Source organism: Pyrgilauda ruficollis, unplaced genomic scaffold (assembly GCF_017590135.1).
Source record: "Pyrgilauda ruficollis isolate IOZ18807 unplaced genomic scaffold, ASM1759013v1 scaffold12, whole genome shotgun sequence".
Lineage (NCBI taxonomy): Eukaryota > Metazoa > Chordata > Aves > Passeriformes > Passeridae > Pyrgilauda > Pyrgilauda ruficollis.
Window position 1 is genome coordinate 2,381,741 of NW_024510321.1, and position 19,183 is coordinate 2,400,923.

General features: G+C 49.3%; 1 protein-coding gene across 2 annotated transcripts in view; it reads right to left on the minus strand.

Moving 5' to 3' along the window:
• LOC121364634 (mitogen-activated protein kinase kinase kinase 3-like) overlaps window positions 1-19,183 on the minus strand; it is a 77,362-nt gene that overhangs the window by 12,455 nt on the left and 45,724 nt on the right. For both annotated transcript variants that reach the window (XM_041488055.1, XM_041488046.1), the window contains exons 6-10: window positions 14,094-14,207; window positions 12,502-12,613; window positions 5,079-5,212; window positions 2,504-2,577; window positions 273-340 (exon numbers count right to left, since the gene is read on the minus strand). In XM_041488055.1, the coding sequence (XP_041343989.1) occupies window positions 273-340; window positions 2,504-2,577; window positions 5,079-5,212; window positions 12,502-12,613; window positions 14,094-14,207 (502 nt within the window). The remainder of the gene's footprint in view (window positions 1-272; window positions 341-2,503; window positions 2,578-5,078; window positions 5,213-12,501; window positions 12,614-14,093; window positions 14,208-19,183) is intronic.

The following is a 19,183-nucleotide window of genomic DNA, read 5'->3' on the forward strand; positions in this document are numbered from 1 at the left end:
CCCAAAGGTACTGCTGCAGAGTCACAAAGGGTTAATGTAGACAAGAGCAACCCTGCTGTGTTTGATGTTCTGGGCCTTTTGATTTTAGAGAATATTCATGTTTGATCATTGGAGGGTCAATTCTGAAGGGGTACCCAAGCCATGGAGCTGGTTTGCTTAATTACTTTTAATTACTTTTCATGCAGTGCTATCTCTCTAATAGTCTTTATCCAGCATCTTTACAATAGACTTCTTATACTTTTCAGCAAATATAAATCACCAAGAGTGCTTACCCATGCAATCAAGACTGTCTTTAGGATGGCTCTTCCTTCCAGGAACAGGAGTTTGGGGAAAGGGAGGGCTGCAAAGGGATGAAAGGGAAAAAAAAAAAAAAAGGATTTATTTATTATATCAGAAATGCTATGGAATTAATAAACTAGGGAAAGGACAGAATAAACCACAAGCTGCACTGACCACTGAGCTCCCATCCTCATCCTGCACAAGAATGAAGATTGGTTTTTTTGGCTGGATCACAACTTGTTCCTGTGGGATGCTGCAAAACCCAGAGTCACCAGGCTGAAATGAAGCAGCCAAAGATCATCACCCCTGTGCAGGAGGCAACTCCCAAGGAGGGCCACAGGCTTCTGCTCCCTGAATGTCAAGTGTTCCACCACACACCTCTGCTTTCCATGGAAACTGCTGAGCTGCTGCAGGTGTTCACACCAGAGTCCTTCAGCCATGCTCAGTTCATACAGGTTTCCCTCCTGTCCACATCACCTCCCACCTTCCTCTCACACAGACTCTGCACCACCACTGGGAACACGCAGCCTCCCACAGGACCAGGAGGGAGAGTGTGGCACTGGTGCCTCAAAGTCTTTAAACTACAGTGAGAGGATGGAAAAGCACTGCAAGTAAATTGGGATTGCAGAAATCCCAATTTCACCCCAGGCTCTTAAAGAGTGAGCTGAGCCTGTGGGTTTTACACTCTCTCATCTAACAATACAGGCATTGAGTAGAAATCAGCTTTGTAAAGTGCTCTGAAACCTACTCATGTCAAAGCTGATCACTGCTGTGGCAAAGAGGAGTTTGTGGTGCTGTTCCTAACCCTCAGCCTGGTACTGAGCCTGGTGACTTGCTCTGTCCTCTTGGGCTGATGCCATCCCAAACAACTGGCTGCAAGGCCTCCACCACCTCTTTGCAGCAAGACTCCCACTCACTCCTTTTCCTTGGAGTAATACAGCCCTCCTTGTGCCTTTTCCAGCTCCTAAACCCATGACTGGACACATCTGCCTGCTTTGGACACGAAATCAGGCCATTCCACCCTCTCACAGAGCTAAAAGCCTCAAGCTCTCCTGTCAGTTCACAGCAGAGTGCTACAAACAGCCCATGTTCCTTCTGCTGTTCTTCTTGGCAAAATCTGTACAAAAGCAAAGCTGGGCCAGAGAGGTTGGGAACACAAGGAATCTAGCTTCGATACAACCCTAACAATGAGCAAATACATCACAGGAAATTATTAAAAGCCACAAAAAGGAAATGGACCTTGGTGCTGAGACGGGTCCAAAGCACACGGAGCTGCAAACCCGAAGCACGCTACACAATCAACCCAAGGCAGCCTGCTGGAACACAGCCTTGGGGCTGTATGGAACAGCAACAGCGGAAAAAAATAGACAACCTTTGATGCAGATGGAAAAAAAAATAGACTGCTTCCCAAAAGGACACTGTGTCTTATCCACAGCTCACCCTGCACAGCAGCAAACACAGGGATTCTGTGCACGTGGGAGCTGGGATCCAGCTCAGTGGCAGCAGGCACTGAATCGCAGCCTGGGTTAGTACAACATGTCCCAGTTGCTTCCTGCTGAGTAGCTAAACTTAGTTACTGCTCATCTGGTGTCCCCAGCACCTTGACTGACACGTCTGTGGCTGCTGGCACTGCACAGGGGCTGCTCAGTTTGCCAGTGGTCAGTGGAGAGCAGACAGCGTGCCCGGGGAGGAGGAGGCACGGAGAGGCTGATGGAATATTGACCTGGTGACTGCAGAGAGCCAGAGGGGAAGGAGGTGCTGGAAGGGTGGGGAAGCACTGCAAAAGGTTGCCCAGAGAAATTATGGATGCCCATCCTTGGAAGAGCTCAAGGCCAGGCTAAATGGAGCATTGAGTAACCTGGTCTAGTGGAAGGTGTCCCTTTGCATGGCAGGGGATTGGAACTGGATGATCTTTAAGGCCCCTTCCAACCTAAACCATTGTGTGATTCTGTGAGAATTTTCATCTCAAAAGGCAAAAAAAGAAAATCTGGTCACACAAAGTTAGGCTGTCCTTGTCCAGCTCAGATTACTGCAATTCAGATCATACCATTGCACAGACAGCTGTGCTAGGATCTGGTTTTCAGCAATAAAGATAAATTTGCTTTGCTCAGTTGCATCCTCATCCTAACAGAAACCTCAGGGGTTGCCAGTGATCCTGTTGCTCTCCTGCTATGAAGCAGAGGCTGCAGCTCAGCTTGTGAACACGGTGACACACACAACTCACCTGTCCACAGACCTGTCCAGTGACTGACAGCTCCCAGACAGCGAATCATCAGGGCTGATGAAAGCTTCAAGCATCTGACAGAGAAAGAAAAGGGGAAACAATAAAACCATGCACTGTAGCTCTCCAAGCTCCAGAACTAGCAGACCTCTGCAGGGTCATCCATTTATGATGCCTTCTCTGCATTATTGTTCTCTCCAGCTGCTATTTGCTGGTAGGAAAACTGAAGCAAAGATCATTAGCACCCTGACGTTCAAAGCGTGCGGAGAAGTCAATGAGATTCAAAGTGCTCAAAGAATTTGTGAGTAATAATAATATTACTACTAAAGGAAAATATGTATCAGGACACAAATGATGTGCCCAAGGCCAAGTGGATATTGTGTACCACAGGCAGGATTGCAGCCCTGGGCTCCTGACTTCCCGAGCTGCCCTGGCACACGAGCCCAGCCTTCCTCTCTGCTGATAAGCGCAGCATCATCAGGGCTTTGGCTGGAAGAACCGGCTTGGCACTCACCAGCTCAGTGAGTCAAAAGCTGCATTTGTGTTGCTTCCTGGATGAGACATTGTACTGGCCAGGGTTATTTATAGCTGGCTAGTAACAATAGAGGGTTTGTAAGGAGTGGTAAACCCTGGAGCTGTGTGCATTTCCACATGGAGCAGAGCCTGCTCTGGGCCACACTGTGCTGCCAGCAGTGCCATGCTCCCTCCTGGCTGAGGACATTCACTAACCCCTGCTCCACAGCTCACTCCTGGGAAAGCTGAGCAACAAGGGTTAAACACCATGTGCAGCCACCCTTTGCTGCTTCCCACTTCACTCCTCCTTCCCCAACAGGCTCCCTTTCCCCAGGCTGTTCCCATCAGCCCTCCTCAGCCAGTTGTCAGCACAGCTCATGCTGTTTTGGCCAGGCAGTCCCAACTGCAAAGTGCAATTTCTCTCCTCTTCCTAGTTTTCACCCCAAAACCTCCTTCAAAATGCACTAGACCAAAGAGGAGCAAGCACTCTGACAGAAGCCACTCCCCACCTCTGCCAGCCATGCCAGGTCTCTTCCAGCAGTTAAAGCTAAAACAGACTCATTTCTCAAAAGCATAAAATTGGGAATTGGAGCATGCTCCATACTCAGCCTCTGTTCATCTGCCAGGCTGGTCTCAAGACCACAGTTAGATCACAGGCTTGCACAGGGGCATTCCCCAAAAGGCAGCAAGCTCCAGCTTCTGAGTGGTTTTGCATGAGGCACTTATGGAAGCAGCAGTACAAGAACATTCTGCAGGCAAAACCCATATAGGGAAAAGCACAACTGCTCAATGAGGAAAGACAATAAACCCCGAACCATTCCCCAAACCCCTTTTCTCTGTTTTTAATTCATCAGCAAAGGGCTGTGGGCCACCCACAGAGTGATGCTGGGGAAAAGCAAGGAGAGCATCTGGGAGCCTTCATCCGGAGCAGGCTCAGGGCTCTGAATTAATGGAGCTCCACAAACTGCCGGTGGAGCTGGGCTGATTTACACCCAAGGGGGTCACAGGGACCCTCCCCCTGCACACACACACTTTGTCTTAATCCTCCCCAACATGTTTTGGAGGCATGTAAAAACAATAGAGAGCCAACTTTTGGCTGCAAGGAGCACACGATACATCTGTACTCTGACGCTGCCAAGACTCACCCGGAGTGACTTCTTATTTTATTAATGGCTGTATAATAAACTGTTGAAAACACAACTTTGCCATGGAAACACTGGCACAGCCTGCATGCAAATGTGGAGCTAGTGGGTGCTTTTGGGTGTAGGAAATACATATCTCCCCAGGAACATCCTTGGGGGCCAGCATAGCAGCCTGATGGATTGAGTTTAGTGCCTTCCAGATGTCCCTCCTGCAAACTTGGTGCTGTGTTTCCAAGAGTTTTGTAAGAGCCCAGCTGACTTCACAGGATCTATACTAAGCTCTTCAGAGCTACAGATTGAGCAGGAATGCAAATGGAGAGGGAAGTGTAAGGTGCTCCCACTGTGGCCCCTTGACACTGCAGAGTTTCCCTCACCTTGGGTACCAAATTGACTGGAGGATGAGGTACTGCTCAGCACTGAGGAACTTGCGGCTCTTTTATTACTGAGGGACTGGAATATACACTTTCCTTGTTAAGAGTTAAAAATATATAAATGGGGGAAGGACAGAGACACAAAACCACAAAGGTTTTGGGCAGAGCCAAGAACTGTAACTGGAGCTCAGGCAGAAACACCACATGGGAAGCAGCCAGAGCTGCTGATATCCCCAGGCTGTTGCAATCTAAGGCAATCGGTTGCTTGGCACATTCCCTCATGGTCCTGGGATTTGGGAATGCTGGCAGCTGGTGCATACATGTGCCCCAGATCTCTGCTGCTCCAGAGCAACCTGAGGTGCCTGGGTACATTTGCCATCCCCACTGGCTCTCAGGGTTCCTGGAAATCAGACTTTCCCAGGCGTGTCAAGTGCAGGGGCACCCATTCCTGGAAAAAGCTGGCCTGAGCCCCAGAATGTAATGGTGGGAACAGCTCTCCCAGCACAGCCAGCAGAGCTGTCCCGTTCCAGCCAGGCCCCCAGCCCCACTCACGTTCTGGTCCATGGTCTCGGGGATGAACTCGCCCTCGCTGTTGATGCTGGTGTAGGACCCCTGGCGGGCGATCTGCTGCTGCTCCTCGGGAACGCTGCCCGGCGGCGGAGAGCTCCGGCCGGTGTGCAGGGAGCCTGGGACAGGGACAGACACGGCTCAAGGAGGGCACTCACCAATCCAAACCCTTCCAGAAACGCTGTCCCAGTGAGCACAGAGCTCCTGGGTGTCAGCACAGGAGTCCAGGGTGGTGTAATAAGTGACACAGACTCTCAAGGTATTCACAGAAGGCTAATTCACTTAATTAAGAAACCCATTGCTTTTTATACCCTAATTCCCTACAGATGGACTTGATTGGTCCTTTAATTAAAACACCATCACCACTGGCTAATTAAGAAACCACTCTTTGGAAAACGTATCTCCATAACATATCCATCCATATCTCTACATTCCACATGTTCACAACACCAGGTGCAGCAAGTTAAGATAAGAGCTGTTTATAATTCTTCTCTCTGAGCTTCTCACAGCCTTCCACAGAACGACACCTGGGAAAGTTGTCTGTTGCTCTCTGTGACCAGAGAGCTGCTGCCACAGCTGGGATTGAACTCATGAGGATGGGAATGGAGCTAGAGGTGCGATGCTGTTTATGGGCATCCTCCAAAGCTTTAGCACCAGGGAGGGTTTGTTACAGTGGGACCACACAACATGTAGCAAACTTGACCTTCAACACACCCTGTATCCTAAGATCTGTCACTGTATCCAGGTGTGATGCTAGAAAGGAAACATCTCTGGGAGTTCTGCTGTGATACAATCAGTCAGTTTCAAAACAAACCACAAACCACAAACCCACCTCCCCGAAAACCTCTGGGCATTCCCTCCCTGGAACGGGTCACTGCCTTGTCCAGGCATGTGGGAAACAGCCTGGCTGTGCTCAGTGCAACATCACTGAAACACTTGCTATATACGAAAACAACTTGCACTCAAATACCCTCTTCTCCCCCCTTTCCCTGCACGAAAGTAAAGGCAAAGAAAAACCAGCCCTCAAACCCAAAAACCCCAGGGCAGGAATGACCTATGGGATCAGTTTGTCCCATTTTTGGCCAAGGGAATTGTCTCCCCTGTCTATAACCCCAGAGCCTCTATCCTGTGCATCCTATGCACAGACAGCAAAGCTTCCACTGGCTCCCTCATGGGGCTCGTTTAGCAGAAGGTGATTTTCATTTTGCACCTGGGAGAGAACCCTACAGCTTCTTTATGAAGATGTTCCATTCCTCCTGTTTATTCCCCCAAATCCACTCTATCCTTATGCCTTTTCCAGCTTTAGGGATTGCTGCCCTTGCTTGGCCCAGCTGCAGAGTCTTGGCTCTGCCTGACTGCCTGCAGTCCCTCCCCTCCATCCCTGTGCTGTCATCACTCCAAGGCAAGGAATTGCTGACGGAGATCCGTGCGGATCCGTGCTTGAGCTTCAGCTGGCACTGTGCAACGTGAGCTTTCACACAACACAACAACTTGTTTTCATGCAGACTTCTGAAAAGCACACATCCTTGAGGAGATGGAAAGCGCATGGAGATGTGTTTCCTCACATTTTGTATCCATTTTGGGCCGCTCCCGCCAGTTCTTGCGTTCGTTACCACCATTTGCTAACAACATGCCCAGGGCTGAGCACAAGAGAAAGGTACTGGCAGGGGGCACACCCCATCAGGGAGAGTCAACACTGATCTATCCAACAACACTTCTGCCTCTTCTGCTTCACAGTTACTGTGCCAGATGGATCTCTGGAATAAATCCCTCTGCATGATCAACACTACCAACCCAAGTTCCCACCTTTGACTTAAGCAGATACACATCAGGAACTGTGAACAGTGTCACACTAGCATTAAAGATGATTAAATCAGGCCCTTTTGCTGGATTTACACCAAACACACAGATTTGTCTGTCCATGCTACATCTTCCTTCTGACTCCTTGCTTAGATTGTAAAAATAAAAGTCATATGGCTTTGAGTTACTTTTTTTTTTTCTTCTTCCTATTTTCTCCTTCACAGATTTCCTGCAGGATAAGAACACAGTGAAAAAACTCCAACTGAAGTAATGCCAAGATCAAGAGAAGAGAAACTCTCGAGTGCTGCAGCACTCATAATGAACTGGCTTTCCACCAGCCCTAAAACAAAACCAGTTGGGAAGTACAGCATCCTCTCTTTGAGGATAAATAAATAAACTTTTAACTGTTGAGCAGTTCAGGCACCCTGAATAAATCACTGCATCAGCAGTCCCTTGTTTGCTTAGCAGATGCCAGTCTGGAATGCAGGACAAGGACATTTGGGTGGCTCTTGCCCCAAAAAGCTGCTGGAGGATTTAGTGAGGTGTAACTGCTGTATCCTAGCTCTCCTGAGCATTTCTGTTACTGCTGCAATGAGGTGTGGATCTGCTCATGCACTATTGGGATCTCTTGCTCCAAGGACCCCTTTGCTATCCAGAAACCCTTTGACTGTGATTTAACAAAGATCTGTACATGCCCTGTTTGATCTGAACCCAGGGAGTTAAACCAGATTTATCACAAGCACAAAGACTTCCCAAGATCTCCCATCACCTGTAACAACTACTCCCAGCCATAGATCAGCTGTTTGACCTTCCAGAGTCACATTTCCTGCCAAAAACTTCAAAAGGGAATAAGACACCAGCTATTTCCCAGCAGGTAAGGAAATCAAACAAAGTGCTTAGGCTTTTGCATGCTTGGAAACTGCTGGAGTGAAGCAGATTCCTTTTCAGCCAGGCTGTTTGGGTAGAAGTGCTTCCCTAAGTAATTCCTGCTGCTTCACACCTCCAGGAGCACTGGTTGCTGCTGCTTTGCATCCATGCATGTTCTTCCACCTGGGAGAAACATGGAGAGGTGCTGGGAGCAGAGCTCTGGAGCTCAGGGTTGATTCCCCACTCCAACCCTATGCTGCTCTGTTAACAAAACTTCAGGCAATCTCAGTGCTGCTGGAGCAGGGAAGGAATGGAAAATAGGGATCAGAGAAAGAGAGCAACAGTGGTACTTCATGGCAGGCTTAATTCATAGTGGGGAAAACACATTGGATACACTGGATAATGGTGATGAATCCACCCTGAGGCAGCGGGAGAAACAGACAGGAAAGCCCAGATGTACCCATTTGACACATCACAGATGCTCTTCACCCTTGCCCTCATACTCAAGAAACAGCAGCAGCACCAGGCAGGGAGAGGAGGCCCCCCAGGGACTGTCCTGGGGTCTGTGGGACATGCTGACATTCCCATGTGAGCCTGTCAGCTCCAGTGGGGATGGGGCAGGCCGTGATGCACTTCTGTGCAGGCAGAGCGCTGGTCAGATCTCACAGTTCTGTTTGGGATTCCTGAACTCAGAGTTGGCCCTGGTTGAGCATCTGACCTCAGGTACCCTCTGCAGCAAGGTGCTCTGGGGAGGGATTCCTGCTCCACTTACACACACAAATGTAAAGCCACAGATTTGAGAGGAGAGCACAGCGTGTCCTGAGGACACAGAACCAGGACAGCACGGAGACTCAGAGTCACTGCTGGCACCCACTGGGGCCTTTCATGTTCCCTTCTGATATTTTATTTAAGAAGTGCCTTTCATGCAGTATGTGCAGAGCTCGTGGTGCTGCACGTACAGCCAGCTCCCCCGTGCCAGGCTTGGCTTCCCTCCGCCCCCGCATTCCCTGGCTTCATCTTCCCCTGCTCTTCCCAAAACTTCACCCACTGCTGACCAGCATCAAGCAGGGAAGAGAAGCCCCTGAACAGCCAGAGCTGGGGAGGGTTTGCTGGCAGCTGCCACCACTCACAGCTGCAGCCCAGCCCTGGGATGACGCTCCCGAGCAAGGGACACGACGTCAGGATGTGCTGCTCCTCTGAGCCCTGGCAGAAACACCAGGCTCAGGACAGGGCTGCACAGGAGAAAGATACAAACCTGCTGGAAATTTCTCTCTGATCCTGTCAAGGGGAGCTGTGAGCAGATGGATCAAATCTCCCTCAATTTCCTCTTTTCCAGTGGGATCCCTACAAGCCTCCCTCTTCTCCTTGCTGATCCTTCTGAGTATGGATTTCTACATTTTGATTTGAGGCAAATTTAGGGTACTCTTAAACTAATAAGCAAGACAGAACCTACTTTTTAGCTCTAAAGCAGCTAGCATGATGCACATAGATAAATTTTCCTCCTCTTCTCAAAGCAGAGCAGGTTTCATCCATCCTAACTCCTGCAATACTCCTGGTCTGGAGAGAGCTGGCAGGCACATGAAACCATGGCTCAGCAGCCTGGTTTTCCATGAAAAAAACCCCAGTAAAATAAAGCTTCTGGTAAATGTTTCTATTGAAATGGTGATGCTGAAATGGGCTGTTAAATAATTTTTGGATAATGTTCTGAAACATGCATTTCTTCAAAGTAAATAAAAACAATCCTCAGTAATCTGAAAATCCAGAACCCAACAAGTTTTCTTTTTTCAAGCCAAGTTCCCTTGCACTTTTGCTGGCCACCAAAAAACTGGAAGGGGATTTCCACTGAAAAACTTTATGGAGGGGAAAAAAAAAAAAAAAAAAGAAAAGAAAATATTGACTTTGCATAAGGTTTTTCAGGGACACAGCATGAAGACATTTTCTGCCCAGCAGAAGCAAAAATAGCTAAATCTTCCCCAGAACATCTACCTCCCTTCCAATGTGCTTGTGCCAATTACATACAGTTTTATTATTTTCCACTGCTGTTTACATGGCAGAGTCAGCAGAAAAACATGAGACATCTCAGAAACACAGAGAACATGACCCTGAACTACCTTTTAGTATAAAGACACTTTAAATCTCCTTTTAAATGTGGTTTCAAGAGAAAAGCTGAACTGAATTAAGATCCTCTTTTGATAGCAACCACTTTGATGACAGCAGAAGGAAAACACTGTGAAACGCCTTGAGACTGCAAGGGAAGAAGAGTTTCTCCTAGAGAATTCCAGCCTCTTAGGATGCCTTTTGACTATGCACCAAGTTCAGTGAAATCCCCACTGCAAGGAAAACAAAACACAGCATCATGTCTGTCTGTCTGTCTGTTCCCTGATGCTGGGTTTTATGCTCCATTTGAGATGCTGCTCTCCCTTTCAGCTTGCTGGAGTTTCTGCCCAGCTGCTGGATTGCCCAGTTCTGACTCAGGAGGTTAAAAATGCATCTGCTGGATTGTGAGCACCCCCTAAGCAGAGCTGCAGCAGCTTCCTACAGACCCCAGATAACAGAGAGGAGTGACCTGCTGTCATGCTGAGGGCTTGCTGAAACTTCCTAGCAAGACTGATGGCTTACATGGAAAAAGAAACAGCTATTACAGATGCTTGGGCTGGTTATTTTTGCTACCTGACCATGTAAAAGTGCCAAGGACTGAGAGTTTGGCACACTAGCTCCTGAAAATCCCAACATTAGCACACTCTGCATCCCACAGCTGGTGCTGCCCAGTGCTCCTCCTCTGTTACCTTGATTAAAGCAGCACATTATGCCCATCCTTCCACTCTGCTCTTCAAGCATTCCCTCAAAATCCAATTGTACCTCAGGCTCTCACCCTTGCACAGCTGATATCTCACCCTTTGTCTGCCTTGCCTTGGCTCAGGGCATTCTTGAGGCAGTGACACCTCACAGTCAGTGGTGCAGAGCTGGTCAGGAACCAGCAGCTCCAAGAAAGGAAGGACAGGCCAAAGCACGGAAATAAGAGTTGGTAGGAAAGGCTTAACTTTGCAAGAACTCATCTTCCCACTAGCACAGCTACACATGGAATCAATCCTGCCCATCATGCTCAGGCTCACACGTCAGTGACAGCTTCTAGTGCCACAACTCTTTGCTCACTAACAGCCTAACATGTACCAAAAAAAACCCAAAAAACAGGCCAGCAGAGAAGTTTTGCTCAAGAACATTTTCTGCTGAGACTCTGTGCTTTATGTGTCCATTTCATTCAGGATCATCTAGCGACTCTGCCAAAATCTCAAAAACCATGTGAGCTAGGAAAAAAAAATAGAAAAAGATAACCCTGGTACATCCAAACACCAGGCTCAAGGAGAGCCTTTGCACATGTGCCACCCATCCATGGCATCAGTGAGAGCTGGGCATGGCTGCACAAGGGCTATGCTGGACCTACCCTAGAAGAACATTTTCTATACATCTTCTCTGAGATGCAGCAAACCACAGGGTTGGTTATCAGCACAGGCTGTGAAACAGAGAAGGGGTGAGTCCTTGGAGAAAAACACTCATTTGTTGCACAGAGTTTGGAAGTGTTTACTGCCATATAAGTACAGAGGATCTTTAGAGGATGAAGTATTTCTCCATGTGTATTTCTGAAGGAGGGCTCCACTTTATTCAAGGCTGTCAGTTCTACAGCTGGCAAGTACTTGCATGAAAATAATAAAGATCTGTAGAAATTACCCTATAACCTGCACCCAGAGACACAGCAGAGAACATTCACTGTGTGAAAAAGTTATTCATCCTGCCTGCAGGCTGGAATATGAATAATTCTGCTCCTGCTACCCAGCCCTACATACTGCTTTACCAGCTCTGCACAGGGTGCCCTGCTCTCTACAAAATCCTCCAAGGTTCTTCACACAAAAGCTCCTACAGACAGCATACCAACAGGATTTCAAAAAGCTCAGAGTATTTTAGAAAGCAAGGAAAGCATAAACTCAAGCTCAGAAAACCAAAGAGAAAACAAAACAAGGCTACAAACAAACTCCAGTTCCTGCAGGGCTGCAAGAGCAGATCAGGTGTTTGCCAGCCTGGTTTCAGGGGTTGTAAGTACCTGCGTCCAGCACCTCTGAAAGAAAGAGATGGTCCCCTCTCTCTGGAATGACACCACTGGACACATGCCCCTGGAAAACCCCAGAAAGAGCTACCACAGATGGCATTTTACCCACAAGAACAGACTAGTGGCACACAGACATATATTTGGTCTTTATATGGTGAAGCTGGTCCCAGCCCAGGAGCTAAGGAGCCTGAGCCCACTCAGCTACATTATCCTGCCACCTGAGAAAGGGGGACAGATACTCAGAGAACAACAGCACATGCTTAAAGGAATAACCAGAGGTCCCAAACAGCCTTGGCTTTCTACAGATTATCACTCTTCGCTTTGATAAAGCTCAGTGGAATCAAACAAACTGGACATTTTTATCACTGCATTTCCCACCCTCAAGTGACAGCCCAGGTGCCCCATTCTCTTCACTTCTGTGCTCAGAGTGGCTCTGCTCAGCACAGCCTCCCCCGACCTGCAGAGCCTCTCTTCCTCAGGCTGAGGACGAGCAGCAACTGCACTGAGTCACTCTGGGGGACAGCAGGGTGGCCATCCGGGCTGTGACACCCACGGGGTTGTGACAAAAAAAGAGGTTTGAGGGTGGTGGCCAGGTGGAAGCAGCACAGAGCTCCCCAGGGAGCGGTGTGTTTCACTGACCTGTGGAATACTTGCGCGTCCTCTCCGAGTCTTTGTACAGGGAGCCCATGATATCACCCATGGATCTGGAGATCCTCATCTCATGCTGCTTGCTGTTGTTGGGCTGCAGGAGCTGGTGATCAGACAAAGGGAATGATCAGAATTGGCCAGAGCCCTGTGGACACACCATGTGAAACCCTGTATTTGGCTCCCAGCGACCCTATTACCCAAGAACTACTAAAAAGAAAAAAAAAAAAAGGAGACATGCACGTAATCTAGAGTGATCCAAAAACCATTCACAAACAATTCACATCTGCTAATAAAACAGTCTAATAAGATTAAGCTCCCACAGATAATGGCAAATAGAGATATTTGACATAAAAGACCGTTCCTGCACTGCATTATCTCCAGATAGGTACAGAGACTGATCACTGGACTCAAAACACTTGCAATCCCAAATCAGCACCTCTCCTCCCTGCTCCCTAGACTCCAGTGGCAGCTGAGGCACTGCAGAAGTTCCTCTGCAACAGGGCAGAGGAACAGAGAGGGGAAGGTCAGGGAAGACAGGTAAGGGAAGAGCAAAGAAAATCATATCCAGCTGGTAACTTGGTAGTGGCCAGGTTTTACTAAGATTCTTAGACCACATGTTACAGTGAACTGTGATTTTTTGATAATTTTATGTATGAACCATGTGCTCTCACACACAGGAGCATGGCCACATGCTTCAGGAAGAGACGGACCTGCTCCCAAGGGCAGGCAGGGATCTACCTGGCTCTGCTCCCAGCAGCTCACTTGCAGTACTGCTGTGCTCTCACAAATTGCCCCATTTCCCCCCTGGGTTTAGGAAACCCCATCTGATGCCTCAGTTTCCCCTGGGACTTGCTCCCTGCACTTCCCAAGCCCCTCAAGGGCTGTGAGCACCCGCAGAAGAATGGGGATAAGTGAGTTTCAAGACTCCCAATCTCTCCAGTACTTCTAGGAAATAAAAAGAAGAAACAGAGTTGCAACATCCACAAATCCCTTGCCTTACAGCCTGTGCTTGGGGCAGCACGACATGTGCTTTGGCAAGACACTCTGTGCAAGCGAGGTCAAGCTAACAGGCTTAACTGCAAAACCACTGAGCTCAGGAAAAAGCTAATAAATAAATAAAGATGGAAAAATCCCAGACAGTTCTGCATGAGACAGAAGGATTCTCCAGTTTGCTCTTCCCAGCCTTCAGCACGGCTGCAGCACATGCAGGGAACAGTCCCCACGCTGCCACCCAGCACGGCAAGGGCCAGGGCATCGCCCTGAACACAGAGGAGAGTGAAAAGGAATGGTGGCAGCATCTCCAGAAAGAAAGCACAAGGAGTCCTCTCAGCTTTTAGCCTTGTTTGAGGATCAGCCTGGTATTTAACCCTTCACAGGATGCAGGAGCCAGAGGGAGCTGAGCTCAGCCTCTGGGCTACTATCACAGGAAGATTTCCAAGCAGCTGAGCCAGAGCAGGGCTGAGCCCCCTCACAACCAGCCTGCCCTCTGCTCTGCACCATCAGGAGACTCCTGTCCACTCCCCAACACAATAACAAGGCACGTCAGGCCGCACACAAAAGAGCAGAGAAGGTGAAGGGCTCACATTCGCTTTCTTTGGAGCGCTCACAAGGATCCGCAGGCTCTTCAGGGAAGGGCTCAGCTCCAACTGTTCCATCGCTTTGTCCAAGTCTTCCTGGGATTTCAATGGGATCAGGAGCTGGAAGGGATTAAACAAACACCAGAGGATGGCAATGTCACACTTTTGGGTAAACAGAAGGAGGCAGATTCCTACAGGGAGCAGCCTGGGAATCGGGGGATGAGGGAGGAACCCAAGCAGGTGATGGAAAACGGAGCCCCCCTGCCCTCCAGCTCCAATATTTTCTTCCAAGACCTCATTTACCAAGGAACAGATGCAAAAAAAGTCACAACAAACAACATCTGCAAGGAAAAAGCTTAAAGGTCACACCAGCAATCCAGTGTGGGAAAAGGAGAGGGCTGGGATGAAACCTTGGGATTGCTGCCTGCTACTCTGGGGCTGCTCTGATTCTGCAGGCAGGACCTGCTGCTACCCAGCCCCAAAACAACCCCACAAGCTCTTGCTGGGTTGATGGTCATGAAGTGGTGCTCAAAGACACGAGTGAGTTGCACCCAAGGATTTACCCTGGCAGATGCTTTGTGCCCTTCCCTACTGCTGCAATCTCTGTTCCTGCACACCAACACAGCTCCCTAGTGTCTGGCCATCAGGTGAAACCAGGGAACATCCCACAAATAAAAGTCTTTTCCCTTTTGATGTGAAAGGTGTGCATTGCTCTCCTTCCAAGAACCACTTCTTTCACTCCCAGCAGAACAAATTCAGCTTCTGCTCTTTGTAAGAACAGAGAACTACACAGTGCCGTGTCTGTCAGGCAGCAAAAAGTCCTGATGTTTTCCTGGGAAATGGCAGACTATTGCCCTCATACCTCCACGGGGAATGTGACCCTGCCAACCTTGCTGTGTGGTGTACCATGTCCTGCAGACAGCCTGCAAAGCCTCCAACGCCCGACACAGCTGCACTTCAGAGGAGCTCTGTGGCCTTCTGCTGCCCTGGGCCAAGATTAAAAGCACAACTTCTTGCCCCTCATTCCAGGATATTCTGCCTAATCTCATACCAAACAGGCCTCAGCCTCTGCAGGTTGCCTCGGGCACTGGATCCAACACAGCACATGTTATTCTCATGCCTGTGCCAAAGTACACTGTAACTCCACTGACCAAAGGCACCGAGCAGCCACAGCTCCCAGCAGGCTCTCACGGGGAGCCACAGTTTCCCAGAACTCCTGAAAGGTGGCTCAGCCCTCTGGGTGAGCAGAGCTCCTGCCACCAGCCACAGCAAACCCACCTCAGAGCAGCTGCCACACAAGGCAGCTCACAAGCCCACTGGGACAAGCTTTTTGATCCCAGGGTGGTGCCAAGGGTTTGGCTGGTGGCCTGTAGGCAAATACACCTCAGACTGTGTGCTCCTGGCCTCGTGGCCAAGAAGGCCAGTGATACCCTGGGGTGCACTGGGAAGAGCACTTGCAGCGGGTCAGGGAAGGGATCCTGCCCCTGTGCCCAGCCCTGTGAGCACATCTGGAGTGCTGTGCCCAAGAGAGACACATCTGGACTCAAGAGAGACAGAGAGCTCCTGCAGCAGGGCCAGCTGAGGCCACAAGGAAGATGAAGGGATCGGAGCATCTCTCTTTTGACGGAAGGCTGAAGGAGCTGGAACAGTTCAGTCTCAAGAGGAGATGCTCAGAGGGGACCTCATCCCTGTGTGTGCCTGTCTGCAGGGAGGGCTCGGAGCTGGGACCAGGCCCTGCTCTGTGGGGTCCAGCAATGGCACCAAAGGAACGGGATGGAACTGATGCCCAGGAAGTTCCCTCTGGACATGAGGCAGAACTTCTTCCCTGTGCAGTGCCCGAGCCCCGAACAGATTGTCCAGAAAGGCTGTGGGGTCTCCCTGCCTGGGAATATTCCAGAACCATCCAGGCACAACCCTGTGCCATGTGCTTCTCTCTCTCTTCTTGACCCTGCTTAAGAAGGGAAGTTGAACCAGATAACCCTCTGTGGTACCTTCCAGCCTGACCCATCCTGTGATTTTCTCTCATCCTTCATTCATATTTGAGTGAACAACCAGTATTGCCCACAGATATCAGGCAGAGATGGTACTGAGATGTCTCCTAAGTGCAGTGCCCAGCCTGCTCCCTTAAGCAGTAGAGGTGGAGAGATTCCCTCGGGGCACTGCTTAACCCTCTTGAGGTTCACAAAGGCTCTGCCTCAAGCACACAAAGCTCCTCCTCTACACACCCCCAGACAGAACTGAGAATGGTGGAGAGCTGCTCTCCCTAGTTTCACCACCAAGCAAAATTTGAACTCTAAGCTCAGCCCCACTGCTCACCCATCCCTTCACTGAGCTCCTCACAAGTGTTCAGAGCAATCCCCCAGCTGCTCTGAACAGAATGTTCTGTAGGTCACTCCATCTCTCTCCAGCATCACAACATGAACATGTTTGCATGCCTCCTTCAGAGGAGCCAAAAACATCAGGGAGAAATTGCCCTCTTGTAAAAGGGACTGGAGCCAAGTATTTAGCTTGGCTTTACCTATTAGCCACATCTGGAGAGAAAATTCTGCTCCATTTGGCTTCCAGACTGTGGCACATATGGATATCAGGAACAGGTATCTGCTAGGCATGAAACTCAAAACAGACTCATGCAGAACCATGGAAGTAATTGCCAGCGTGGATTTCCAGAAACTGGGTTTATTTGATCTAAAGACTGAGTAGCTGTGATTAACAGCAAAGTTTACCTACAAAGAAGTTGTACAAACAGAGCTTATTGGATTTTTTCCCTTGCTTTTAAATAGTATCCTCCCCTGGAGCCTGTTGTTTTAGTGGGGAATTGATGGTCTCTCCACTGCAGGTTGAAAAGTGAGGGCAAAGGCTGAGGTTTCACCAACTACAGCAGCACTGTCAGACCTCACTCCGTAAGACACCTCAGAAAGCCAAAGAATTGTAGGAAACAGGGTTGGGGAAAAATCTGAGAGGTCAATTAGTTCATCTTCCTGCCCAGTGCAGGACCAACTGGCATCAACAATTCTCGACAAATGTTTGTTAAATATGCTTTTATCTCCTCCCTCCCCTCTGCCATTTCCCCAGGCTTGAACTCTCCCTAAGCTCCCAGAATGAGGGGCAGCCTTGGAGGAGACAGCAGGAGGTCAGAAGAGAAGTGGTGGCACATGGAGTTTCAGTGAACTTCTGCCCAAGGTCACACACAAGTTGGTGTCTGTGCTGCCCCTGGCCAGGCCAGGCTTTGCTGTCCCCCTCCTCAGAAAGATGAGCCCAGCCTAGAACTAACACAGACATGCCCCACAGGGGACACCCATGGCCAGGCCCTGCTCTTATCTACAGCAGCCCCAGCCTGCTGATTCCGTGGTCCCACCAGGATGTGATTCATGTGTGCCCCTGCTCCACCCAGCTGGCATGCTCATCTCACTGAGCCTGGCTTCAGGACACCTCCTCCACCAGGACAGGCATTGCCACTCAGTGAGATTTTGCAGGGGCCTGCTGACCTCAGTCTAAATTTGGTCTACAAGGTGCCACCGCAAGAGAGGTGTCTGATGGCAGCAAAGAATTACTGCACAGCTCCCCTGGAGCATAAAGACAGGGTGAAATATTTAACTGCAATGAGTCTGTGGTCATGTTCCCTCTGAAACTTGCAGTCATGACACCAAAAACCCTGACCCAGGAGCCAGATGCTGGGGTGTCACCACGTGTGCACGTAGGCTGTGTCCCCAAAGATCCCTCTTCTCTGTTTACAGTGTTTCCAGAACAACAACCCTGAGTTGCTACTCCTCAGACATCTTCCCAAAGCTGTGGGTTCTCACGAGGTGGAACTTTTAAGTCTAGGAAAACAAAGCACTGCCCTAAGAAATCAGGAGTGCCCAAAGGCCTGCTCATGGCCCTGCTATGTGCTGTGCACATGGCAGAAAAGACAGCCTCTAACATGGGATAAAATGCATTATTTAAGCTTCTGTTTGCTGTTGTTGGAAAGAAATCCTCTTCCAGTGGGAAGAAACCTGGAATGAAATGAGTCATTCCTGGGGAATTCAATGGCAGGCTTTTCCCGGGAGGGCTGTCAAAGAATGCCCGAGATTAGAAACCTGACTGCATTCAAAGTCAAAACCCAGCGGACACTTTGGTATCATGAGGTACCTATTGTAAAAGAATAGGAACTTTCTTTGTGGAGCAAATCTCTATTGAAACAGAAGGGAGAAAATAATAAATGGGGGGCAAAAAAGAAGAAAGGTCTCTTCAGGACCTCTCTTTCCATTCATACTTTAATCAAAGGCTGCAGGTCATCTGCAATTAATACTTGAACAAGCCAGCTGCCAGGGCAGATCCCAAAGGATCTGTGTTTAAAAGCCCACCTCTTTGCCATTTGGCCCTCTCCTCCTTCCCAAAGCCAAACCCACCCTGAGAGTCCAGTGGCTGGAGATGCCTCACAAGAAAACACTGAGCACACCAAAAAAGATGCCAAGGATTTCCCCCTTCTGCTAACAGCCCTCAGCAGGACTCTCCTCCTCACACACAGTGCTGGGCTCAAAAGTGGGAAAAACACAGAGGCTTATGTGATGAATGATGGAGGAGAAAGACCTCCTAGCCTTAAAACGCAAGGCTTGCAGAGGGAGGGTTCCTTGGCTGCTTTTATGTGGCCACAGGGGCTGCTGGAGGAACGTTCAGTGATGCACATTTCACTGCAGACCCAGCCACAAGAACGTGCACGTCGTGCTGGGGGTTTGGGTGAGACAAAGTCAGGGCTGGATAAAAGAACACTGTGTGAGCAGCACTGTCCCTCCTGCCCTGCACTTCACGCTCCTGCAACTGCCCCCGAGGTGGGAAGGCTTCACATCCCTGATGGAGTGAGGGGGATCTTTTGTTCTGGGGGAAAGACAATGTTCCTGTGTAACAGGCCTTACTTGGAATGATTTTGACAAAGGAAAATCCTGGCTTGGGGGCTGAGAATCCATCTGAGCTGTGTTCACACAACAGCTCTTGTGCTCTCACTAGCTGGGAACCACAAAATAAGTTATTTTTCTTCACATCCAAGAAAAACACAAAATCAGGGCCTTCAGAACAAACGACTGCTCAATTCTGAAGTTGGCAGCAGGCACCCCAAAGCT